The 26,719-nt window shown below is 37.1% G+C and overlaps 1 protein-coding gene across 3 annotated transcripts in view; it reads left to right on the top strand.

The window, feature by feature from the left end:
• NUP35 (nucleoporin 35) overlaps window positions 1–26,719 on the top strand; it is a 69,462-nt gene that overhangs the window by 19,706 nt on the left and 23,037 nt on the right. Inside the window, exons 1-3 of one of the 3 annotated variants that reach the window (XM_074215550.1) lie at window positions 39–147; window positions 20,670–20,840; window positions 22,158–22,285. In XM_074215550.1, the coding sequence (XP_074071651.1) occupies window positions 108–147; window positions 20,670–20,840; window positions 22,158–22,285 (339 nt within the window). In that variant the 5' untranslated portion in view covers window positions 39–107. Of the gene's footprint in view, window positions 1–38; window positions 148–5,331; window positions 5,693–20,669; window positions 20,841–22,157; window positions 22,286–26,719 lie in introns of those variants that run through there. The other 2 variants (XM_074215549.1, XM_074215551.1) reach the window with 2 other exon arrangements.

The raw sequence follows: 26,719 nt of genomic DNA, 5'->3' as shown, positions 1-26,719 counted from the left end.
CCGGAAGTGACGCAGTCCCGTCAGACCACGCGCCCCTTCCCGCGGGGAGCGTTTCCGCCATTTTTGAAAATCTGGAAAAGCCGGTGTGAACATCTCCCGTTGCCGACATGGCCGCCTTCGCCGTGGAGCCCCAGCCGCCCCCGACAGGTGAGTGGCAGATGGGGCGTCCGTTCCAGCCGGATGACCGCACTGCCGAACGGGACGGGAGGGCGGCGCCGGGCGGCCCGTGGTCGCTGGGACCGGGCCTGCGCTCCTCTCCGGCGTGGACCCCGACCCCACCCGCCGCGACCCCCGCTCTGGCCGCCGCGGCCCCCTGTCCTTCTCCCCCGGTGGATGCCGGGTGCGGCCGCTGCCGTGCCCCCCGCCGATCAGGCAGCGAGGCGCGCTCTCCGTCCTCACCGCCTAGGTGTGAGCGCGACTCGGGAGCCCCCCGCGCGGGGACCGGGAGGCTATTGGCTCCGCCGAGCGGGGGGCGGGGCCTTGCGGGGGGCGGGGAGGATGCCGGCCGCCGGCCCTGGCCAGAGAAGGCCCGTACAGGTCGCGGAGACAGAGATGGGGCTGGCCGAGCCGGCCAGTAGCGTGAGTTCACGGGACCGAAGAGATCACCCAGGAGCAGAGGCCACGCAGAGCACCCAGAGTTGGCGGGCTTCAGCAAAGGAGACTGACCGCAAGGAGAAGTTGATCTGTAGCATCCGAGGCCGTAGATAGGTCAAGAAGCATGAACGTCTTTAGATTTGACAGTTCAAAAAAAATAGTTGGTAGTTTCAAAGACAGCGGTTTCAGTTGAATGAAGTTGGAAGCCGCACTAGAGAATTAAGAAGAGAGAAGCCAAAGTGTCGCTATCACTTGTAGATGTATGGCCTTTTCAGGACGTTTAGCTACAAAAGGAGGAGAAATATGGGATGATATATAGCGGTATGGGATGATACATAGCGGTATGGGATGGAGCCGGGGAAAATGTTTCATAAGTTGGAGGCAACATGAGTTTGTAACGAAGTCAGCAGGCAAGAAGTGATTGTAAATAAGTGAGAGTGACCACAAAAGAGTTCGGGTGATTTGTGAAGAAGATGGGATTGAATGTGTTCACTTTACATGTAGAAGAGTGCATTGGCAAGGAGAGGAGTCGCCTCATTATGTGAGATGGATGAAAGAGATAGTAAGTAGCAGAAGGCAAGAATTTGAAGTAAGTTGAGGAGGAAGGAAAGAAAAAAGAGACTCTTAGGCCTCAATTTTTTCATTGAAATATGAGCTCATGTCATCAACTCAAGAGTAGGGGAGAAAGAACCATGGGAGGTTTGGACTGAGTCTTTTTTCCTTTTTTTTTTTTTTGATGTGGCAATTAGGATTAAGCTTCTTGTATACGGTGACACAGCTAATAAGTTTCAAGTATCTGAGGCTGACTCCAGGGCACTGTGCCATCTACCTGCCCCACTCTGGGCTTACTATTGAAGGAAATCAGGAGATAAAGTGTTGAGTAGTGAAAGAAAACTGAAGTCAAGCGATTCAGAAACATGTAGTGTCTTGTGTTAGGGAAAATAAAAAGGAAGGCCAGTGTTGCTTGATTGTAGCATGTGTTTGTGTTGAGAAGGGTAGAGAATAAGAAGTCTAGAAAGATAGGAAGGGGCAAGGTTGTGGAGGGCTTTAAATGTCAATTTTATATTTGATTCTGGAGGTTATAGAGAGTCCTTGAACTTTATTGAGTATTACCTGTTGAGTGGGATGGAAAGAATTGAGGCACAGGGAGCAACCAGAAGGCTATTGCAACAGCAAAAGATTTATGTGATGAGAGTTTGTACCATGTCAAGATGCATTGATCTTGCTGATAATTTTTCTTGAGAAAAGCCTAAATGGGTGCCTAGAACACAAAGGGTCCTGACACACCTCTTCTGAAGGATTGTTTAGTTTTTGGGATCACAGCTCAAGAGAAACATTGATAAACTGGAGTGTCCAGTGGACAACCAGTGTAATGAAGAGCTATGAGTTCTATTGGTTTTCATGATGTATTTATTAAAAGTCCCTACTCTGAAGACCTATGGTCCTCTTATGTGCTTGGGATATAAAAATCATAGTGATGGGTCTTGCCTTCCAGAAACTTAGATTCTTTTCCCCTTGATGAATGGACCAAGGATAGGAACAGGCTGTTTTTAGATGAAGAAATTAAAGCTATCCATAGACATGAAAAAAATACTTTTAAGTCATTATTAGTGAAGTACACATTAAGACAGCTTTTGAATGAAACAATATGGAACACAGTTTGAAGGGTTTAAAAATAAGGAAGCAGACAGTAGCAATGGCTTAAATAGTTTGGATTCTGAATCATTGGGATGGGAAGTGTATGACAGGCTGGAAGTTTGTTAATCATGACTTGGGGTCAGTCATCAACATAAAATAGAGTAGATGGAGGATTCTTGATAAAAGTCAGTTTTAGTTGTATTTTGTTTATAAACCACTAAAATTAAACTTAAGAAAATGAAATTATTTGCTGCAAAATAGGTTCCTTGTATTGGAATAACAGGTGTTTTAGGGAGACTAAAGGAAGGTAAGTATGCTTTCTTTTAATTAAAAAATTTACTAATATTTGCAGAATGTTCTTTATTTGGGTTGTTTTTGGTGAAAGAGCAATGTTCTTGGTTGAGAGTGTAATGATTTTTTTCCCCTAAAAATTTCATAGTTTATGATTGATGAAGCAGTGTTGAGTAGTTTGTTAAGAGTCCTGGTTTTGGTGTTATGAAAACTTCTTACTGGTATTGTTTATAACTGTGTGACCATGGGCAAGTTACTTTACTTGTCTTAGACTATATATTAGAGATAAGTTACAGCAGTGGAAAAGACTTTACACGGTAGGAAGTTTTCTAGATTAATGAAATTACTGGTTGGGAAAAGCCCCACTCCCCTCCCCACCTCACCCCGATCCCCTGCCCAGTCCATACATATAGAGATGTTATCCATTGACAGGATCTTAAGAATTTATTTAGGCCTTGGACCCTAGTATTCTCTTATCTGTGTCTAGGAATTCCTGAGAACTTTTTTTTTTGAATACTATTTGTCCCTTTAAAATATCAAATGTTTTGGATAGCATAAAGCAATGCTTTCCATATCAAAATATGGTTAATTCTCTCTTAATTTTCTTTTTGGTTGTATTCCATATATATATAATATATAATATATAATATATAATATATAATATATAATATATAATATATAATATATAATATATAATATATAATATATATATATATTATCAGAATTTGGCATAGTTATATACCATAGTGTGCTATACCATAATGCATAATAATGTATGCACACATACATACATACACGTTTCTTGAACCAACAACATAACTTTCCTCAATGAATCACAATCGACTTACATTTCAAGCCTCAAAATGTTACATGGCCAGATTAGTTTGGGAAAAATATTTGTCTGTTACATATATGTGTATAATATACCCCTGTGGAAGCTGGCAAAAGCCTATGCACTCTTTCTCAGAACAGTATTTTTATGTGTATAAAATATATTGATTAAAAAACCAATTATTTTAAAATATATTTATCAAAATATTAAAAATAAAATCAAACTAGCTTGCAGATCTCATGTTAAGAATCTTGACATGAACCTTCTGATACCCATTTTGTAGTGAGTAGAGGAGAAATAAATAACCCCAGGAGGTGATTTTTCTGATGTGAAACAACTAGTTAGTGTTAGAACTGGTACTTAAAAATAAGTATAATACTGATTCTGCTTTCATTCCACTCTATTACTAAACTGATCACTGAAATTTACTTGAGTTTATACTTAATTCAGTTATTTTGACAATCTGATACTTTTTAAAAAAATATTGTATTTTCAGTTTTACAATTTTTCCACTAATCTTACTTCCCTCCCCCCCACCCCATACAGAAGGCAGTCTGTTAGTCTTTACATTGTTTCCATGGTATACATTGATCTAAGTTGAATGTGATGAGAAAGAAATCATATTCTTAAGGAAGAAACAAAGTATAAGAGATAGCAAAATTACATAAGATAATTTTTTTTAAGGTAATAGTCTTTGGTCTTTGTTCAAACTCCACAATTCTTTCTCTGGATACAAGTGGTATTCTCCAATTGCAGATAACCCAGAATTGTGTCCAATTGTCGTACTGACGGAATGAGCAAATCCATTAAAGTTGACCATCACCCTAATGTTGCTTTTAGGGTGTACAGTGTTCTTCTGGTTCTGATCAGTTCATGCAAGTCCTTCCGGACTTCCCTGACTTCCCATCCCTCCTGGTTTCTAATAGAACAACAGTGTTCCCTGACATACATATACCACAGTTTGCTAAGCCATTCTCCAGCTGAAGGACATTTATTTGATTTCTAATTCTTTGCCACCACAAACGGGGCTGCTGTGAATATTTTTGTACAAGTGATATTTTTACCCTTTTTCATGATCTCTTCAGGGTATAACCCCAGTAGTGGTATTGCTGGATTGAAGGGTATGCACATTTTTATTGCTCTTTGGGAATCTGACACTTTTCTAATAGTTTATTTGGGGAAATTACATCCCTTTAAAGAACACTTAAAGTAGTTTTTTAAATGTTCTTGAACAAAAGAAAAAACAGCCTTCAATTTTTAAAAAAAAAATTGTACTCAGTTGCTGTGTTTCCTCAATAATTTTTGTTAATGTTTGTCCATTTTTTTTAGTTTTTTTGCAAGACAGTGGGGTTAAGTGGCTTGCCCAAGGCCACACACACAGCTAGGTAATTATTAAGTATCTGAGGCTGGATTTGAACTCAGGTACTCCTGAGTCCAGGGCCATTACTCTATCCACTGCACTGCCTAGCTGCTCTATGTCTTTCATTTTTGAAGAACACATCAGGGAAATGATGCCATGACAAGCACATGAATTGGATTTGAGTGAGGAGATGCTGTGCTAAGTCAGTAACCTCCAGAACCATCTGGGTCCAGTGGCCAGATATGAATCAGGATGATTAGAGAGGGCCTTGAATGTGAGGTAATCAGAGTTAAGAAAGAGATTTGTCCAAGATCACAAGCTAATAAGTGGTGAGTGTCTCTGAGTATGGATTTGAACTCCCCTCCTTCTAACTCCAAGACCAGTGCTCTAAACCACTGTGCCACCTAGCTGCCTTGTTAATTTTGGTAAGGCTTGAGTGGAAGTCATTTGGCGATATGGAGAGAGGACCTCAATTTTACTATTAGATCAGTATATTTGATTTACTCTGTGGAGTGTTTAGGCAATATCTAATGAGTGGTAAAATGTAATAATGTCTTTAGTGCCAGCTTTAGGGTAGACAAACTCAAATGATATAATGTATGTTAAGAATTCTGTAAACTTAAAATGTTCTTTATCTCAGTTATTATGAAAGAAATGGAAGATAAAATTAAAAACTGATTATCAGTAATACTCAAATGCATCTGTGATTTCATCAATCTGAATTTCTAATAGTAGCTCATAGACTGTAGATACTTGGCCATGATACTTTTGTTGATGTTCTTCCTTAAGTTCTTCACAGAAAGTCTACCCAATGAGCTGGGCATGTTCCTTTAGTTCTCTTGACATCATAAAGATGCCAGTGGAGCACGCTCCTTTTGACTTCCAAGTCAGTGTACTTTTCAATACATCATGCTGTCTTCCAATTCAATTTAGCAAGTATTTCACTGCGGCTGCGATGTGGTGCCCTTATGTGACTGGTGAATATGTTTGGTTAAGCTTACATAGTCTGTTTCAAGCTTCACTTAAAATCACTAAATAGGTCATTGAGCAAAGTTATCTCAGAAGAATCCTATATAATTTTTAATGTTGCATTTTGTACTGCCAAGTCAAATTCATTTTTATAGTCAACAAACAGCACAGTTCTACATTGTATTCTTTGAGTCTGTTTCTTTGAATCTTGGTCAAGTGGGTTAAATTGAAGATGTCTGCTGTGGAATATTATTTGCAAAAGCTTGTCTAATTCTAATATGTTATAAAGGTTATAATGGAGATCTTTGTATAGTATAGATTTAAGTTTATTAAAATGTTATGGAGATGGGTAAAATAGGCATGTGGCTAAGTAATTCTTGATCTGTCACTTTTCCTTTTTGGAATAATAATGTCTTGAGTTTTTTTTTTTTTTACCTTTACACATTTGATCCCCCCCCCCCCAATATGCCTTGAGAATTTCATCCTTAGTCTCCTCAAAATTACCTGTGGCACACACCTCTTTGTATATATTTATTACAGTCCACCTGTTTTTTTTTCTGTTGTTTTCTTTTTATTTATTTTATTTTTTCCAATTAAAAGCCAAGATGGTTTTCAACATTTATCTTTATGGCAGCAAGCAATATAGGTTGTACATATGCAATCATGTTTATTATATTTCCATATTTATTAGTCAAGTTGTAAAAAGAAGAATTAGAACAAAAGGGAATAAAGAACCATGGGAAAGAAAGAACATAAAAGAAGTTTTAAAAAATGAACATAATATAATATGGTCTATATTCAGAGCCTATAGTGTTTTCCTCTGGATGTGGATGGCATTTTCTACCACAAATGATTTAGGATTGCCCTTGATCACTGAATTGCTGAGAGGAGAGGAGTCCACCATAGTTGCTCATCTTACAATATTGCTTTTAATATTTACATTGTTCTCCTGGTTCTGCTCACATCACTGGGCATCAATTCATGCACATTTTTCCAAACTTTTCTGATATCTACTGGTTTGTGATTTCTTATAGAACAATACTATTCCATCACATTCATATACCATAATTAGTTTAATCATTTCCCAGTTGAACATCCCCTCATTTTCCAGTTCTTGGCCATCACAAAAAAGAGCTGCTATAAATAACATGTGAGTCTTTCCCCCTTTTTTATGATCTCTTTGGGATATTGATCTAGTAGTGATATTGCTGAATAAAAGGGTATGTAGTTTTTTTTAAAGATTTTATTTATTTTGAGTTTTGCAATTTTTCCCCCAATCTTACTTCCCTCCCCCCCACAGAAAGCAATTTGTCAGTCTTTAAATTGTTTCCATGTTGTACATTGATCCAAATTGAGTGTGATGAGAGAGAAATCATATCCTTAAAAAAAGAAACATAAAGTATAAGAGATAACAAGATCAGACAATAAGATATCAGTTTTTTTTTCCTCAAAGGGAATAGCCCTTGAACTTTGTTCAAACTCCATGGTTCTTTATCTGGATACAGATGGTATTCTCCATTGCAGACAGCCCCAAATTGTCCCTGATTGTTGCACTGATGAAATAAGTGTGTCCATCAAGGTTAATCATCACCCCCATGTTGCTGTTAGGGTATACAGTGTTTTTCTGGTTCTGCTCTTTTCACTCAGTATCAGTTCATGTAAATCCCTCCAGGCTTCCCTGAATTCCCATCCCTCCTGGTTTCTAATAGAACAGTAGTGTTCCCTGACATACATATGCCACATATCCCCCAATTGAAGGACATTTATTTGATTTCTAATTCTTTGCCACCACAAACAGGGCTGCTGTGAATATTTTTATACAAGTGATGTTTTTACAACCTTTTTCAACATCTTTTCAGGGTATAGACCCAGTAGTGGTATTGTTGGATCAAAGGGTATGTTACATTTTTGTTGCCCTTTGGGTGTAGTTCCAAATTTCTCTCCAGAAAGGTTGGATGAGTTCACAGCTCCACTAACAATATAATAGTGTCTCAGATTTCCCAAAAGGGGGTATACAGCTTTATTGCACCTTTGGGCACCGTTCCATAATTGCTCTCCAGAATAGATCAGTTCACAATTCCACTAACAGTGCATTAGTGTCTCAGTCTTCCTACATCCTCTCCAACATTGATCATTTTCCTTTTTTTTTTTGTCATTTTTAGCCCATCAGATAGCTGTGAGGTGGTATCGCAGAGTTTTTTCAAATTTGCATTTCTCTAAGCAGTAATAATTTAGATCATTTTTTCATAGGACTAATTTCTTCACCTGAAAACTACCTGTCCTTATTCTTTTACCATTTATCAATTAGAGAATGACTTTATTCTTATAAATTTGACTCAGTTCTCTCTGTATTTTAGAAATGAGTCCTTTATCAGAAACACTAACTCTGACAATTGTTTCCTAGCTTTCTGTAGTCCTTCTAATCTTTGGTTTTATTTGAAATAAAATATAATCAAAATTATCCATTTATAATTATAATGTGCTCTCTTGTGTGGACATAAACTCCTCCCCTTTCCATAGATCTGACAGAGAAACTCTTTCTTATTCTCCTAACTGGCTTATGGTATCATTCTTTATATCTAAATCCTGTACCCATTTTGACCTTATCTTGGTATAGAGTATGGAATGTTGGATTGTACTTAGTTTTAGCTATTCTATTTTCCAATTTTCCCAGCAGTTTTTGGCAAATAGTGAGTTCCTGTCCCAGAAAGCTCCAATTTTCCCAGCAGTTTTTGTTAAATAGTTCTTGTCCCAGAAGCTGAAGGCTTTGGATTTATCAAGAATGGATTACCATAGTCATATATATTACTTTTTCTTTTGTACCTAATTATTACACTGACCCACCATTTTATTTCTTAGCCACTACCAAACAGTTTTGTTGACTACAGCTTTATAATATGATTTTAAGATCTGGTAGAGTTAGACCCCTCTTCCTTTGTATATTTTTTTCATTAATTCCCTTAGTATTCTTGATCTTTTGTTCCTCAATTTGAATTTTGCAGCTATTTTTTATAGCTCTATAAAACAATTTTTGTTGCTATCTTGATAGACATGTCACTGAATAAATAATTTAATTTAGGTAGAATTGTTATTTTTATTATATTAGCTGGGTCTGCTCAGGACAACTGTCATTTTTCCAGTTATTCAGATCTGAATCCATTTGTGTGAAAAGTGTTTTATAATTTTTTCATTTCATTTTTGATTTAAATTTTTAAAAATTTATTTAAGGTAGTGGGGTTAAGTGACTTGCCCAAGGTCACACAGCAAGGCAATTATTAAGTGACTGAGGTCGGATTTGAACTTGGGTCCTCCTGCTACCTGGGCTGGTGGCTCTATCCACTACTCCACCTAGCTGTCCAGATATCATTTTTGGTTTGTCTTATCAGGTACACTTCCAAATATTTTATGTGATCTACAGTTACTTTAAATAAAATTTCTCTCTCTTACTGCTGTACTTTGTTGTTTATATATATAGAAATGCTGATGATTTATGTGAACTTACTTTATATCCTGTAACTTTGCTAAAGTTGTTTATTGTATCAAATAATTTTTAAGTTAATTTTCTAAGTATACTGTCATGTCATCTACATTGCCCTAATTTCCTTCAACTTCTTTATCTTCTTTTATTGCTTAGCATTTCTAATACAGTGTTGAATAATAGTGGTGATTATGGTCATCCTTGTTTCACCCTTGATCTTATTGGGAATGCTTCTTGCTTATTCCTATTATATGTAATGCTTGTTGATGGTTTTTAGATAGGTACTACTTATCATTTCAAGGAAAACTAATGTTTTTTAGCACTTTTACTAGAAATGGGTGTGGCATTTTTTAAAGCTTTTTCAGTATCTAATGAGATAATCATATGATTTCTATTAATTTTGTTATTGATATGGTCAGTTATGCTGATTTTTTTCCCCTAATATTGAACCATTCCTGAATAATTCCTGTATTCCTGGCATAAATCTTACCTATCATAGTGTATTAGTGATAACTTGCAGTACTCTTTGCTAATTTTTAAAAAAAATTTTGCATCTGTATTCATTAGAGAAATTGGTCTATAATTTTCTTTGTCTCTTTTTGCTCTTCCTAGTTTAGGTAGTGGTATATTGGTGTCATAAAAGAAATTTGGCAAAACTACTCTGCCTATTTTGTTCAAACAGTTTATATAAAATTGGAATTAATTGTTCTTTAAATGTTTGGTAGTACACACTTGTAAATCCATCTGGACCTGGAGAATTTTTCTTAGGGAGTTCATCGATGTCTTGTTAAGTTTCTTTTTCTGAAATGGATCTATTTAAGTATTTTATTTCCTTCTCTGTTAATCTGGGCAATTTATGTTGTTGTTAATATCATCCATTTCACTTCAGTTGCTCCAAACTTTTTAATTTCCTCCTCATTGATGGTGAATTTATCTTTTATTTTTGATATTGGTAATTTGGTTTTCTTTTTTTTATTCAAATTAACCAAAGGTTGATCTATTTTATTTTTTTCATAAAACCAGACTTTAGTTTTATTAGAGCAATAGTTATCTTTCAATTGTATTAATTTCTCCTTTGATGTTCAGGATTTCTAATTTAGTATTTAATTCAGAATTTTTAATTTGTTTTTTCTTAGCTTTTTTTAGTTGCATGCCCAATTCATTGACCTCTTTTCAATTTTATTCATATAAACATTTAGAAATATAAAATTTCCCCTAATTACTGCTTTGGCTGCATTCTATAAGTTTTGGTCTCATTATTATTATTGTTTTGAATTAAATTTTTGATTGTTTCCACATTTTGTTGTTTGATTCACTCGTTCTTTACAGTTAGGTTATATAGTTTCAATTAATTTTTAATAGTCTTTCCCTGATCCTTTATTATATATAATTTTTAATTGTATTTAATTGCATTCACGGATGCATTTAATATTTCTGCCTTTCTGTATTTATTATGAGGTTTTTATGCCCTAATACATGGTCAGTTTTTGTGTAGGTATAATGTACCACAGAGACAAAGGTATATTCCTTTTTTATTCCCATTCAGTTTTCTCCAGAGATCTATCATATTTAATGTTTCTAAAGTTCTATTCACTTTCTCTACTCCTTTCTTGTCTATTTTGTGATTAAATATGTCTTCCTCTTTTTTTGGGGGGGCAAGGCAATGAGTTTAAGTAACTTGCCCAAGGTCACACAGCTAGGTCATTATTAAGTGTCTGAGACCAGATTTGAACCCAGGTACTCCTGACTCCAGGGCTGGTGCTTTATCCACTGCGCCACCTAGCTGCCCCTTTATCTTCCTCTTAACTCATTTAGGTTCTCCTCTAAGAATTTGGATGTTTTACCACTACATATGTTTAGTATTGATGTTATTTCATTGCCTTTGGTACCTTATAGAAACTTGTAATTCCCTTTTTTATTTCCTTTTTAATTAGATTTATTTTTGCTTTTGCATTATCTGAGATCAGCATTACTACCCCTGCTTATTTCCTTTAGCAGAAGCATATCCTATTAAGCTCCAGACTTTTTTACTCTTTTTTTCTATCTCTCTGGTTTTTTTTTTCTTTTTTTCTTTTGCAAGGCAAATGGGGTTAAGTGGCTTGCCCAAGGCCACACGGCTAGGTAATTATTAAGTGTCTGAGGTCAGATTTGAATTCAGATACTCCTAACTCCAAGGCCTGTGCTCTATCCATTGTGCCACCTAGCTGCCCCTTATCTCTGTTTCAAATGTATTTTTGTAAGCAAGATATTGTAGGATTCTGGTTTTTAATTTACTCTGCTTTCTGCTTCCAGTTTATAGGATAGTTCATCCCAATCACATTCACAGTTATGATTACTAACTCTGTATTTCCCTCCATCCTATCTTCATTTGTACTTTTCACTCTCTTTTTATCTGATCCCTTCTCACCAGTGTTTTGCTTCTGACCACTGCCTCCTTCAGTTTACTCTCCCTTCTATGAGCCCCCTTACCTTTTCTTCCCTTTTTCTTCATTTAGTTTTCCTTTCCCTTCTTCCCTCCTTTTTATTACTTTTTTCCTTTTTTGTCCCATTCCTCTCCTTGTTCCTTGTAGGGTTGGATAAATTTCTAAATTGAATTGGCAATGTATGTTATATTCCCTTTTTAAGTCAAATAATTGAGAGTAAGATTTACTCTATGTTCACTCCCTCCCTTCTTTTGTTCTACTCTATCAGGTCCTTCCTGCATTTTCAAGTGGTATTATTTACCCTTTTCTACTTCTGTCCTATAGTATAATCCTTTTTTCTCCTGACTTATTGTTTTATACCTGTCTTATGCCCACACCCTTTAAGTATTCTCTTTTCTTTTCTTTTTCTTTTTCTTTTTTAGTTTTTTTTGCAAGGCAGTGGGGTTAAGTGGCTTGCCCAAGGCCACACAGCTAGGTCATTACTAAGTGTCTGAGGTTGGACTTGAACTCAGGTACTGGGGCAGCTAGGTGGCACAGTGGATAAAGCACCAGCCCTGGAGTCAGGAGTACCTGGGTTCAAATCTGGTCTCAGACACTTAATAATGACCTAGCCGTGTGGCCTTGGGCAAGCCACTTAACCCCATTTGCCTTGCAAAAAAACCTAAAAAAAAATATAAAGTTGAACTCAGGTACTCCTGACTCCAAGGCAGGTGCTCTATCCACTGCACCACCTAGCCGCCCCTAAGTATTCTCTTTTCAACTGACCTAATAGAAATATACCATATTTCCCAATGTATAAGATGCATTCTTTCCTGAAAAATTTGGGGTTTGAAAACTGGGAATGTCTTATATAGTGGTTGTAGATTTTTTTTTTACTTGCATTTCCTTTTTCCACACTTGTTTTTGTGCTCCTTTTTGTAGACTTTTTTACTTTCATTTTCCACTTTTTCACTCTTGTTTTTGCACTCATTGTTGATTTTTTACTTGCATTTCCCACTTTTTTATTCTTCTTGTCTTTGTGCTTATTATTTTGCATTTATTACCAGTATATTAGGTTACCTTCTGCCCAGAAATAGCTCATAAAAGATTTTTGTTCAGTGCTGAATTTAAGTTCAAAGTGATCCAGTTTGCAAAAGTGAATGGAAATTGTGTTTGGTCTTCTCCAACCGAGAAAACAATCTGAGACTGCTATGGGAAGAAAAAACCCCACTGAAAAACTCCATGGCAGAAGAAGGCCATGAGAAGCAAGTCAAAAAATGGCTTTATTTAGAGAGGGAATTGAAGAGATGGATTGAAGAGTGAAGGGCAAGTGGAATTCCTGTGTCCACAATGATGGTTCAGCATGAGACAAGAAGAATTGCTCATGAAAAGAAGTTGACTGATTTCAAAGGAGGACACAATTGGCGCTTCGGGTTCATGAAACGGAATGGACTAAGCATGTGTCCACACATCAGACTTGTTCAAAAGATGCCTGAAAGCTATGAGCGTAAGGTCCTTGAATTTCATGGTGAATGAAACTTGAGTTCAATAACTTTATGTAATACATTTCTTTTTTCAAATTTTGGATCCCAAAATTAAGGTGTGTCTTACATGGGGAAATATGGTAATTCTTGAGTTTATAAATATCATCACATAATAATTTAAAAGAGATTTGAGCTGAGGTCCTTCTGACTCCAGGACTTGTTACCATCTAGCAATTCAACTTGACACTAGTTGTGAGACCTTGGGTAAGCCACTTAGCACTGATTGCCTCACGTCCTGTCCATCTGATCCATATCAAGCTTATAGACTCAGATGGCTCCAGAGGAGAAAGTGAGGCTGGTGACTTGGCACCCCTCACTCAAATACATGTTCTTGTCAGTTCTCATCTCCCTTATGTCATGGTTCTTGTAGAATGAAGGAGAAACAATAATTGTTTTATGCCCACATCTTCTATCCTCCTTTCAATTGTCCTAAAAGAAATATAATTCTTAAGAATTACAAGTTTTTATCTTTCCAAGCAGGGATATAAACACTTTAGTTTTATTTCCTTTTACTTTTTTATGTATCTCATGACTCTTGAGTCTTGTATATGTAGTTTAAATTTTCTGTTCAGATCTGGTCTTTGTTAACAGTTTGAAAGTTCTTTATTTCATTGACTATCCATCTTTTTTCCCCCGAAAGTATTTTATCTGTTTAACAAAGTAGTTGATTCTTGGTTGTGATCCAAGCTCTTTTGCTCTCTAGAATATCATATTTCAGACCCTCTGATCCTTTAATGCTGAAACTGACAAGTCCTATGAAATACTGTGACTTCTTGGGTTTTGAATTTCTTCTTTTTTGGCTACGTAAAGTATTTTTTTTTCTTTTCTTTTCTTTTTTTCTTTCTTTTCTTTTTTTATTCTCATTTTGTACAAATTTTTTTACATTAATAAAATATTCTTGTTTAAGAGTAAATGAACCCCCCCATAAATATAAACTTGCTTGAGCGATAAAGGGAAGAAAAAAAATTAAAATTAAAAAAATAATAGTAATAATTGTAGGTATGGCCAGGTGGCACAATGGATGAAGCATCAGCCCTGGAGCCATGAGCACCCGAGCTCACATCCAGCCCAGTAGACCCAACAATCACCCAGCCATGTGACATGCAAGCCACCCGATCCCCAATGCCCTGCAAAAACCAAAAAGAACAAAAAAAAAAAGACCCAAAATAAAATAAAATAGTAATAATAGTAGGGGTGACTGGGTGGCGGACAGAGTATTGGCCCTTGAGCCAGGAGCACCTGGGTCCAAATCCAGCCTCAGACAACCAACGATCAGCCTGCTATGCGGTGCCAGGCAGACTACCCAGCCCCATTTGCCCTGCACCCTCCCCCAAATAATAATAATAAAAAATGTGATTCAGTCTTTGTTCCAACACCAACAACTCTGTCATGGGTAGATCACATTCTTTATGGTAAGCCCATCGCAAAAGTTACTTCCATATTTTTCCAACTTGCCATTGCTGATCACAACTCCCTCCTTTCTTATTTCTCCACTACCATGTACTATATTTTCTCTCTCTTTTCACTCTGACTCTGCTGTAGGGTCGCTGAGTGGTGCAGCAGACAGATCCCTGGTCCTGGGGCCAAGAGGCCCTGAGCCCCCATACCACCCCTTAGGCCTAGCATCCATCTGGCCCTATGGTCCTGGACAGGCCTTCCAATCCCAGCCCCTTGCAAGAAGTAAAAAAGAAAATGTGTTATATCTGACCACTCTCCCCCCATGATCCATCCTCTCCTCCTTTATTCACATCCCCACTCCTTCCCCCTGCTCCCCCCTCCTTCTTACTCCAGATGTCAATACCCCATTGACTCTATATGCTGTTTCCTCTCCTAGCCATCTCTGATGAGAGCAAAGGTTCCCTCATTCCCCCTTGCCCCCCCCTTCCATATCATTTCAATAGCTCATTGTTATAAAGAAAAATCTTATTATATGAAATATCTTGGCCTATTCCCCCTCTCCTTTTTCTTTCTCCCATTCCATTTCCCTTTTTTTCTATTGACTCCATTTTTACACCATATTCTATCTTTGAATTCAGCTTTCTCCTGTGCTTCAACTATAAAAGCTCCCCCTACCTGTTCTATTAACTGAGAAGGTTCATATGAGTATTATCAGTGTCATTTTTCTATGCAGGAATGCATGCAGTTCATCATCATTACGTCCTTCATATTTTCCCCCTCTCCTCCAATCTCCATGCTTCGCCTGAGTCCTGTATCTGAAGATCAAACCTTCTGTTCAGCTCTGGCCATTCCAAAAGGAACCTTTGAAATTCCCCTGGTTCATTGAAAGTCCATCTTTTTCCCTGGAAGAGGACATTCAGCCTTGCTGCTGGGTAGTTCATTCTTGGCTGCATTCTAAGCTCTTTTGCCTTTGGGTATATTATATTCCAAGCCCTACAAGCTTCCAATGTAGTTGCTGCTAAGTCCTGTGTGATCCTGACTGCAGCTCCACGATATTTGAACTGTGTCCTTCTGGCTGCTTGTAATATTTTCTCTTTGACTTGGGAGTTCTGGAACTTGGCTATAATATTCCTAGGGGTTGTTTTTTTGGGATCTCTTTCTCGGGGAGATTGGTGGATTCTCTCCATTTCTATTTTGCCCTCTGCTTCTAGAATATCAGGGCAATTTTCCTGTAGTAATTCTTTGAAAATGATGTCAAGGCTCTTTTCCTGATCATGACTTTCAGGTATTCCAATAATTTTTAAATTATCTTTCCTAACTCTGTTTTCCATATCAGTTTTTTCAATGAGATATTTCCATTTTCTTTTAATTTTTCATATTTTTTTTTGGTTTTGAAGTATTGATTCCTGATTTCTGGTGAATGCTATTTTTTGTTTGAAGGATTTGTTCTCCTCAGAGAGTTTTCTTATCCCTTTTTCCATCTGGCCAATTTTGCTTTTTAAAGCATTCTTCTCCTCAATAACTTTTTGAACTGTTTTATCCATTTGACCTAAGCTGGTTTTTAGCATGCTATTTTCTTCAGCATTTTTTTTTTTGGATTTCCTTGACTAAGCTGCTGACTTCATTTTCATGTTTTTCCTGCATCTCTCTCCTTTCTTTTCCCAGTTTTTCTTCTAACTCCCTCATTTGATTTTCAGTCTTTTTTGAGCTCTGTCATAGCCTGAGCCCAATTTCTGTTTTTCTTGGAGTCTTTAGATGCAGGAGCTTGTGCTGCCTCATCTTCAGACTGAGTATTTTGATCCTTCTTGGGCTCATTTGCAAAATATTTCTCAATGGTGTTCCTCTTATTTCTCTGCTTGCTCATTTTCCCAGCCTGGGCCTGGTTTTGGGGTGCTTCCTGAGCTTTTGGGACACTCCCACAAGGGTTTCAGTGTGTGAGGCTCTGTCCTCCCTCCTGGTCTGTGAATGACCATATGTGCCCCCCTCTGCCACAAGGCTGAGGTGGGGGGGGCCTGCTGTTCTATGGGGGGCCTAGACTGCAATCAGGTTCTGAATGTGGTTAGAACCCCAGCGTCCTGTTCCAGAGGCAGAGGACAGAGCTCAGCAGTCTCTCTTCACTCCCCTCCCTCAGCTCAATGGGCTCATGCCCTGGGGTTTCCTGCTTACCTGCTCTGCCTGCTTCTGTTTCAGGATCTGGACTGCAGTGACCACACAGCTGCTTGCTGTGTGCCCTGAGGGCTGGGCTCCACGTGCTTGGTGCTTGCTTTGGCAGATGTCCCCTGCTGTTCCCCCACTTTGTGCCTGGTGCTCCCCGGGGTGTGGCTCCAGAGACTCCCCCGTTGTTGGGAGCCGGGGCTTCCAGCGCCCTGGGGCTGCCTCCCGGAGGCTGAAGTTCTTTTGTTCTGGAGGGCCACCCTTCTGGAGGGCCGCCCCTCTGTCCCTGGGGAGCAGAGCCTTTCTGCTCTTTTCCAGGTTACCTTGAGTAGGAGAACTGCCTCATTGGGTCCTCTCTGTAGGTTCTGTCTCTCGAAAGTTTAGTTAGAGTCCTTAATTTATGAGTTTTATCAGAGAGCGCCTAAAACTTGATCCTTTCTTGGCTCCATCCAATATTTTCTTTTTTAACTGAGAATTCTGAAATTTGGCTACAATATTTCTTGGAGTTTTTATTTTGAGATCTCTTTCAGGAGGTATTCTGTGCATTCTTTCAAGTACTATTTTGTCATCTTGTTCTAAGATATTAGATAGTTTTTCTTCAAAATTTCCTGAAAGATATTGTCCAGGCTATTTTTTTTTGACCTTGGCTTTCAGGTAGACCAGTAATTCTTTTTTTTTGGGGGGGGGGAGGAGGTTTGCAAGGCAATGGGGTTAAGTGACTTGCCCAAGTTCACATGTGAGGGTGGATTTGAACTCAGGTCCTCCTGACTCCAGGGCTGGTGGTCTTTCCATTGTATCATCTAGCTGCCCCCAGTAATTCTTAAATTATCTCTTATGGATTTATTTTCCAGGTCACTTGTTTTCCCTAAGAGGTAGCTAACATTTTCTTCTATTTTTCTGTCTTTTGATTTTGCTTGATAGATTTTTGATGTCTTAAAGGGTCATTAGTTTCCACTTGTGAAGTTTTTATTTTTAAAGATTTATTTTCTTATAGTTAATTTTTGTTTCCTTTTCCATTTGGCCAGTTTTACTTTTAATGGTACTGTTTTCTTCAGTCAATTTTTCTAATTCTCTTGTTTGGCTCATTTCTTTCCTCAGTTTTTCTTCTTCCTCCCATCTTTGATTTTTAAAATCTTTTTTGAACTCTTCCAAGAGGATTTTTTGAATTTGAGACCAATTCATAATCCCCTTTGAGACTTCATATTGTAGTTTTTTTTTTTTTTTGCAAGGCAAATGGGGTTAAGTGGCTTGCCCAAGGCCACACAGCTAGGTAATTATTAAGTGTCTGAGACTGGATTTGAACTCAGGTACTCCTGACTCCAGGGCCAGTGCTTTATCCACTGCTCTACCTAGCTTCCCCTTTTTTTTAAGTTCTTAAATTCTCTTTGAATGACTTTGTTTAGTTGTATCTTTTAAAAGTCCAGTCATAGGTAAGAACTTGAGTGTTGGAGGGATTGAAGTATTGAGTGAAAAATAGGTTGGGGTGGAAGAGGGGGAGTGACACATAGGGAGAGATATAACTGGTAGGGGGTTATGGTCAGATAGGTTCATGAGTTTTTTGATCAAGGAAGTTAAACATTCATGGATGATGGTAAAGATGCAAAGTGTGACCACTCTTGTGTTTGATTTGAGATGGAGTGTAGGATTTTTGGGGTTTTGAGGGAAGGTGAGGATGTTTGAGGGAACTTCAACATTCCTCTTAAAATCTGCTATAAATGTAGGAGTTGAGATGAAGAGGAAGTTTGAGCTAGTTCAGTATTAAGGAAGTTAGAGTTTATAGGCTGTCTAAAAACTCTGAATCTTAGTATCTTTTGCTCCCTTTTCTACAACTGCCACTAAAATTATAGAAGCTGAAAGGTGTCACAGAACTGAGGGTCATTTTTTCTTTTATGAATGAATGTGTACTTGGCAATGAATTTATCACTAAGTTGGCTAGCCTTCTAGTGGTGAGCCTCTCTGTCCTTAGCTAAATTAATTTAGTCCTTGAAAAGCAGACACTAAATATTCCTGGTATATACATGAAGTTTTTTCAACATGGCAGAAATACTCAAACATGGACTCTACTATCTTAACTATTTTAGGTGAATTTTAGCCTTATCTTCCCAGAATTCAAATTTCCATCTCACTTTCTGGTCACCAGCTCCATGTGTAGTTTTCCTTAATTTTCCCCAGTTCATCAAATATCATGAATTAATTTTTCTAATCCTCTACTTTTGATATTCATTAAAAAACCAAACATTTTAAGTGTGTAATTCTCTCTCTCCCTCCAGCCCATTGAGAAGGCAAGTAATCTGATATTATGGTCTTTTTTATTTTATTTTATTTTATTTTAATTTAGTTTAGTTTAGTTTAGTTTTTGCAAGTCAATGGCGTTAAGTGGCTTGCCCAAGGCCACATAGCTAAGGAATTAAGTATCTGAGGCCGAATTTGAACTGAGGTACTCCTGACTCCAGGGTCAGTGCTCTATCTACTGCACCACCTAGCGGCCCCCATATCATGGTCTTTCTTAATTAGAAATGTAAGCTTGAAGGTCTAGTTTACTTGTATTTATATCCCCAGAGTTTAGCATAGTGTCTTGCACACATAGGGGTTTAATAATATGCTCTATCTAACCTATCTATATAATTGCTTTTGAGAACTTGTTAGCCAAATAGATATGTGTGCAATATGTACATGTTTGTGTGTGCATTTATGTATGTTTTAGTATTATCTCTATGTCATGATGAGACATTGAAGTAGGAATTTAGGGCAGCAAAAAAATTTTAATATTAACTTGTTCTTATAATTTTTGAAAGTCATGTCAAATTCCTATCTATGTATCTTATCTTTGTATGAGTATGTATATAGTAATAATGTCATATGTACACATTGCATCTTTTTAAATTATTTATTTAAGATTATGGGTTTAAGTGACTCACCCAGCTAGACAATTTATTAAGTGTCTGAGGACCCATTTGAACTTGGGCCCTTCTGACTCCAGGGCTAGTATTCCATTCACTGTGCCACTTAGCTGCCCCACATTGCATCTTTAAAACAACAATTCATACATATTTGCATTGTTCTTAGCATACTGGGGACTGAAAATCTAAAACCTCATTTTCGTTGGTGCAAAAATTGGTTCTCTCTTCAAATAGTCATCATTACTTTACTTAGTGTATTTTACTGACGTGACTCTTTAAATAAAAACATCTCTTATTGAAAGTACAATATTTTGTCCAGTAGTGAGAAGTCTTTTTACTTAATATTAATTAATTTAATATTAATTTAATATTAATATTTATAGATATTATTTGAGTTTTATTATTTATTTATTATTTTTTATTTTTTACTTAACATTATAGATTCAATTAACATTTAAGTACTAATAGTGAATGGAGGGAGGATTGTCTTTTATTAGTCTAGGTTGTTACAAAAATTGATTTCAGTATTTTAAAGTTTTCTGACCTTTTCTATAGTTTTGCCAGAAGTGTTTTGTACTCTTTAAAGGAAGAATGTGGTTACAGAATTTTGTAACTATTTTTTAAATATATTTTTGTTTCTCTTTTCACATTTCATAATATTGATAAAAACAATCACTATGCATACATAAGCTGATATTTTAAGTCTATGGGGGAAATGGTAGGATTTACCTATCTAGAAGAATTATCAGATTTGCTAGTAGTTTGTATATAAATGTTGCTTACTACATCATTACTATTACGATTGTTGTAATATGTGGAATGCTGGCCCTTACAGCAAAAATAAAGTAATTTTTTATATTTTAGTGGATATTTAAATATTTTTATTTAATAAGGGAATCTTGTATTCTTATATTCAGGGTACATTACAGACTTTGATATGATTTGTAGTTCAGTTGCAGTTTTATGAACAAAGCTTTTCTAAGATCTTTTATATAATTAAAAAATAAACATTTATTCAAAACATTGATTAATTTTTCAAAAATTCCTTAGCTTATTCATGGGGATGATTAGATAGATTTTACTCATTTTGTTTTTATGTAACAATTTAGGAGCTGAACCAATGATGCTGGGTTCACCTACTTCTCCAAAGCCAGGAGTGAATGCACAGTTCTTACCTGGTTTTTTAATGGGAGATTTGCCAGCTCCAGTGACTCCACAACCTCGATCTTTCAGTGGTCCTTCTGTGGGGGTAATGGAAATGAGATCTCCTTTACTTGCAGGTTGGTAATTTTTTTTTTATTCTTTTTTTCTTGATAATTATTTAAGACAATTTTCAGAATAAATATGATGTGTTTGCTATAGTTAAAATCATATTCATAAGGAATATTTTAATAATATTAAAGATATTTTCTAATCTAATCCCCAATTCAGTTGATGAGGTTGTAGTGTTTATAAGAGGTACAGTGGTCTGCTTAAATTTGCACAACTAGTACAGAGCAAAACTGGTTCAGTTTTGCTGGAATCTGATTTCTAAAGCAGTGTTTTTCTCTGCCATATCTTCTTGGGAAGGGAGTTGGAACTGTGAATAAAGAGTGCTAAGTGAGTAACTTCCTCAAAAAAATGCAGCTCAGCACTTGTTGAGAAATTTGAGTTTACCCCGGGGTACAGAATTAGTGTGGATGTATCAGAGGTGAGACTTGAATTTGATCTGTCTGACTTTGAGGCATTATGACACATTGCATTGTACCACACTGCTTCTTTATAACCCTATTGTGGTTGGCTTTTTTCTTTCTTGATCCAAAATTTTGAAAAATTTTTAAAAAAAGGTGTAATTTTAATTGTAAATGTTGAGATTTTCTAGTTGTACAGAAAAAACTGCTGGATTACGGCAAACACTACTGTAATTGAAAAAAACTACTCATTAAAAATGTTGCATATATTTAACATCAATTGAATATCAATTTAAATGTCATGGTTTAATATCTGAGGACAGAAATATCAAGCCAAAATAAGTATAATTTGAGCATCTGCTGATGTGCATTCCAACTAGTGAGTTAATCTTCTCACATATAGGGGTGCTAGGAAAATGAGTTATTCTGTGAACTTATGGGAAAAATTTATGGAGAGTTCATAGATAGATAAAGCACTTTTCATTTAAATGTAGCATAAGGTGAGTAAATCCTTTAAAGAAAATAAGTTCTATGTTTCTATGGGGTAGCAAAAGGATTGTCTTATTTGTGAGTTGATAAATTTTCTTTATAGGTCTGGTGTGGTTTTAATTTTCAGTGATCTATAGTTGTATTTTCTACTAGTGGGCACAAAAAAATTAAGGTTTTTTTGAAGATGTTGATGATAGTTTATAGTTATCCCTTTCACATTGTGGGGGGTTAGGGTTATGGCACCCCTATGATCATAGACTACAGGTATGTCAATGTTAAGTAAAAATATTGCTCAAAACTCCCCTAAAATTCATATTACAGTAATTTCTTATGATGACTATGTTACATTGAAACTGTAATATGGAAAGTCATGTTGTGGAAGGAATATATGTCCTTGTCAACTCCTATTATTTTTTTCCTTTCTTGAATTTATTGTAGCTGGATCTCCACCTCAACCAGTTGTACCATCTCATAAAGATAAAAGTGGTGCTCCACCAGTTAGAAGTATCTATGATGAAATTTCTAGCCCAGGACTTGGATCAACACCTTTATCTTCAAGAAGACAGGTGGGTAATATTAATATTGGGCCATTAATGCTGTTAAGTATCAAAATTACGGTTCTAAAACATAGATATATAACTAACAAATTCTTAATACAATCAAGATTAATTTGAAAGGTATATATATTTTTGGATATGAATATTGGGAAGCTTTTAAAAAATAACTCACTAAAAACAAATTTTTTTTCTAATGATAATCTACCCAGGATAGAAATAGTTTACTTAAATTGTTACTAATTTAACTATCCTATTTTCTCATCTACTGTGTGAAAGAAAATACAAAGAAGAATACAAATGGTTTCAGGGTGTTTACTTCTGCTCTCATGGATTGAATTACCATTTCTTTGCAGAGGATTCTCAGATCTACTTGTTTAACTCTAAGCTCTCACCTGATCTCCAGTCCTGCATCTCCAACTGCTTTTTGGCTTATCTAGAATTGGATGTTCCTGTAGACCTCAAACTCAGGATAACCAAACTACTCATTATCTTTCCTCTATAAAGTTTTCCCTTTTTCTAACTCCCCTATTACTGTTGAGGGCCTATTCACTCAGGCTAATAACTTTGATGTCTTCCTCATTTCCTTTCACCTTTCCATCCCTCATATCCAGTTACATGTCAAGTTCGGTTGATTCTGTCTTCCCAACATCTCTTGAATTTACTCCTTTTTCTCTTCCCATACTTGCCATACTTCCCATACTTGCCTGATGTCAACCCTTATCACCCTAGAATTGGATTATTATAATAGTCTGCTGGTTGGTCTCCCTTCCTCAAGTTTCTGTTCATTCTGTGTTTCAGAGTGATCTTCCTAAAGCACAAATGTGACTTTGTTCCTGCCCTATTCATTCATTTCCAATGACTCCTTTATATTGTTAAATGTATGATCCTTTGTTTGGATTTTAAAGTTCTTTATAATCTGACTTCTTCCTATCTTTCTGGTCATTCTATACTTCCCTCTGTTCACTCTCTTTCATTGTAGAGGCTTTTTTAATTCATCAAACAGGATAGCACATTTTATCTGTTTTTGCTGACAGTATCCCATACCTGTTATATTTTCTTATCTCTCTCTTTCTAACCTTCCCTGAAGTTTCACAGCAGCCTTTCTTATTTCTCCTAATGCCTAGTGCCTTTTCTCCGAGATTATCTCCATTTTTTCCTGTATTAATTTTGTTTCTCTTTTGTTTCCATGTTTTATCTCTCTATTAGATTGTGAGCTCCTTGAGGGCAGGGACCACTTTTACTTGTCTTTTGTGGCCTCAGTAGCACAATGTCTGGCATATACATAGTAAGCTCTTAGCAACGATTATTTGTTGCTTTGAATTGCTTTACTCTCCTTAGAGGAGGTGATAGCTTTATATATCACTAGATCATAGACCTAAAATTGTAAGGGAATGTTGAAGTCACCAAGTCACCCACATCCCACCCCTAAGGCCCGGCAGCTACTCAGCCCCATGGTCCCGGACTGGCCACCTAATCCCAGCCCCTTGCAAGAAGTAAAAAAGAAATTGTGTTATATCTGACCACTCTCTCCCATGATCCACCCTCTCCTCCATCACTGACATCCCCCCTGTCCCCCTCCTTTCCTTTTTACTCTAGATGTCGATACTCCATTGAGTATATATATATTATATATATATATATATATATATATATATATATATATATTTATGCTGTTTCCTCTCTGAGCCACCTCTGATGAGAGCAAAGGTTCCCTCATTCTCCCTTGCCTTCCCCCTTTCCATATCACTGCAATAGCTCATTGCAATAAAAAATCTTATTAATATGAAATATCTTAGCCTATTCCACTTCTCCTTTCTCTTAACTCTCATTACATTTCCCTTTTAGCCATTGACTCCATTTTTACAATATATTATATCTTCAAATTCAGCTCTCTCCTGTGCTTCATCTATAAAACCTCCTTCTACCTGCTCTATTAAATGAGAAGTTTCTTATAAGTATGATCAGTATCATTTTTCTATGCAGGAATACATGTAGTTCATCATTATTAAGTCCCTCATATTTTACCTTTCTCTTCCACTCTCTGTGCTTCAACTGAGTCCCGTATTTGAAGATCAAACTTTCTGTTCAGCTCTGTCCATCTTAACAGGAACATTTGAAATTCCCCAGGCTCATTGAAAGTGCATCTTTTTCCCTGGAAGAGGACATTCAGTTTTGCTGGGTAGTTGATTCTTGGTTGCATTCCAAGCTTTTTTGCCTTCTGGAATATTATATTCCAAGCCCTCTGAGCCCTTAATGTAATTGCTGCTAAGTCATGTGTGATTCTGACTGCATGTTCACAATATTTGAATTGTGTTCTTCTGGCTGATTGTAATATTTTCTTTTTGCCTTGGGAGTTCTGGAATTTGGTTATAATATTCCAGGGAGGATTTTTTTTTGAATCTCTTTCTGGGGGGAGATCGGTGGATTCTCTCAATTTCTATTTTGCCCTCTGCTTCTAGGATATCAGGGCAATTTTCCTGTAGGAATTCTTTAAAAATGAGGTTGAGGCTCTTTCCCTGATCATGACTTTCAGGTATCCCAATAATTTCTAAATTATCTTTCCTGAATCTATTTTCCAGATCAGTTGTTTTTTCAATGAGAGGTTTCACATTTTCTTGTAATTTTTCATTCTTTGGTGTTGAAGTATTGTGTCTTGACTTCTTGTAAAGTCATCAGCTCCATTCTACATCTGAAGGATTTGTTTTCCTCAGAGAATTTTCTTAACTCTTTTTCCATCTGGCCAATTCTGCTGTTTAAAGCCTTCTTCTCCTCAGTAACTTTTTGAACTGTTTTATCCATTTGACCTATGCTGGTTTTTAACATATTATTTTCTTCAGCATTTTTTTGGATCTCCTTGACTAAGCTGCTGACTTCTTTTTCATGTTTTTCCTGCATCTCTCTCATTTTTTTCCCCCAATTTTTTTCTATCTCCCTTACTTGATTTTCAAAATATTTTTTGAGCTCTATCATAGTCTGAGCCCAATTTCTGTTTTTCTTGGAGTCTTTAGATACAGGAACTTGTACTTCCCCATCTTCAGACTGAGTATTTTGATCCTTCTTGGGATCATAGACAATGTATTTCTCAATGCTGTTCCTCTTTTTGCTCTGATTACTCATTTTTCCAGACTGTGCCTGGTTTTGGGGTGCTTCTTAAGCTTTTGAGTATTATTGGGACCCCCCTTCCCCCCAAGGATCTCAGTGTGTGAAGCTCTGTCTTCCCTCCTGGTCTGTGAATGACTACATGCACATGCCTCTGCCATGGGGCTGAGGTGGGGGGGGGGCCCTGTTTTATGGGGGGCCTAGACTGCTATCAGGATCTGAATGTGGTCAGAGCCCCAGTGTCCTGTTCCAGGTACAAAGGACAGACCTCGGAAGTCTCTCCACTCCCCTACATTTGGAGGGCTGAGCACTCAAACTCAGTTGCCCTGGGGCTCCTGCTTATCGGTTCCACTCCTGCTTACTGACTCCATGCCGCTTCTTTTTCCTGGATCTGGGCAACCATGCAGCTGCTGATGCTGAGATGACCTCACTGACTGCTGCAACTGTCCTGAGGGCCTGGGCTTCATGGCCTTGCTCTGGCAGAGGTCCCTTCTGCTGATGCTCCAATCTGTGCCTGATGCTCCCTGGTCAGGACACTGTCCTCTGCTGTGGTGAGCCACGGCTCCCAGGTGTCCTGGGGCTCCCTCCAGGAGACTGAAGTTTCTTCACTCTCATGGGCCACCCCTCTAACCCTGTGGAGCAGAGCCTTTCCACTGTTTTCCAGGTTACCTTGTTCTGGAGAATTGCCTCACTGGATCTTTCTGTGGGTTCTGTCTCAAAAATTTAGTTAGAGTCATAATTTTAATATTTTTGAAATATTATGGAGAGAACACCTAGGAGAGGCTCTTCTCCTGTTGCCATTTTGGCTCTGCCTTCTGTGATCTCTTTAGGGTATAGATCTGGCAGTATTGCTAGGCAGAAAGATTTTTACATAACTTAGTGATGTTTTGTGATAATTTAGTTTAGTGAATTAGTTCCAAATATGTTTCTAGAATGGTTGGGGCAATTCACAATTCCATTAATAGTGAATTTGTGTGTATGTAATTTTCTACATGCTCTCCACCAATTATAATTTTCCTTTTTTTGTCATCATTGTTAGTCTACTGGGTGTGAGAGGGCAAACCTTCAATAAATTTAATTGCATTTCTCTAGTTGTTAGTTATATGGAGCATCTTCCTTGGAACATTGCAATTCATATCCTTTGACCAATTATCTAGTTTGAGAGACTCTGATAGTTCCCTTCCAATTTTTAGATTATGTACTTCTTTCACTATACCTAATTCAGTTATGTTCCATTTGTCTTTAATGCTGAAGAGATTCAGAAACAGGCAGTGCAGTTTCTTGGGAGCATTGATAAAGAATTCAGCTTGGATTTTTTTGATTAAGAAACAGACTTCCTTCTGT

Source organism: Macrotis lagotis, chromosome 1 (genome assembly GCF_037893015.1).
Source record: "Macrotis lagotis isolate mMagLag1 chromosome 1, bilby.v1.9.chrom.fasta, whole genome shotgun sequence".
Taxonomy (NCBI): domain Eukaryota; kingdom Metazoa; phylum Chordata; class Mammalia; order Peramelemorphia; family Peramelidae; genus Macrotis; species Macrotis lagotis.
The sequence above is the reverse complement of the archived record's forward strand: the minus strand, read 5'-3'. Positions and strand labels throughout refer to the sequence as shown.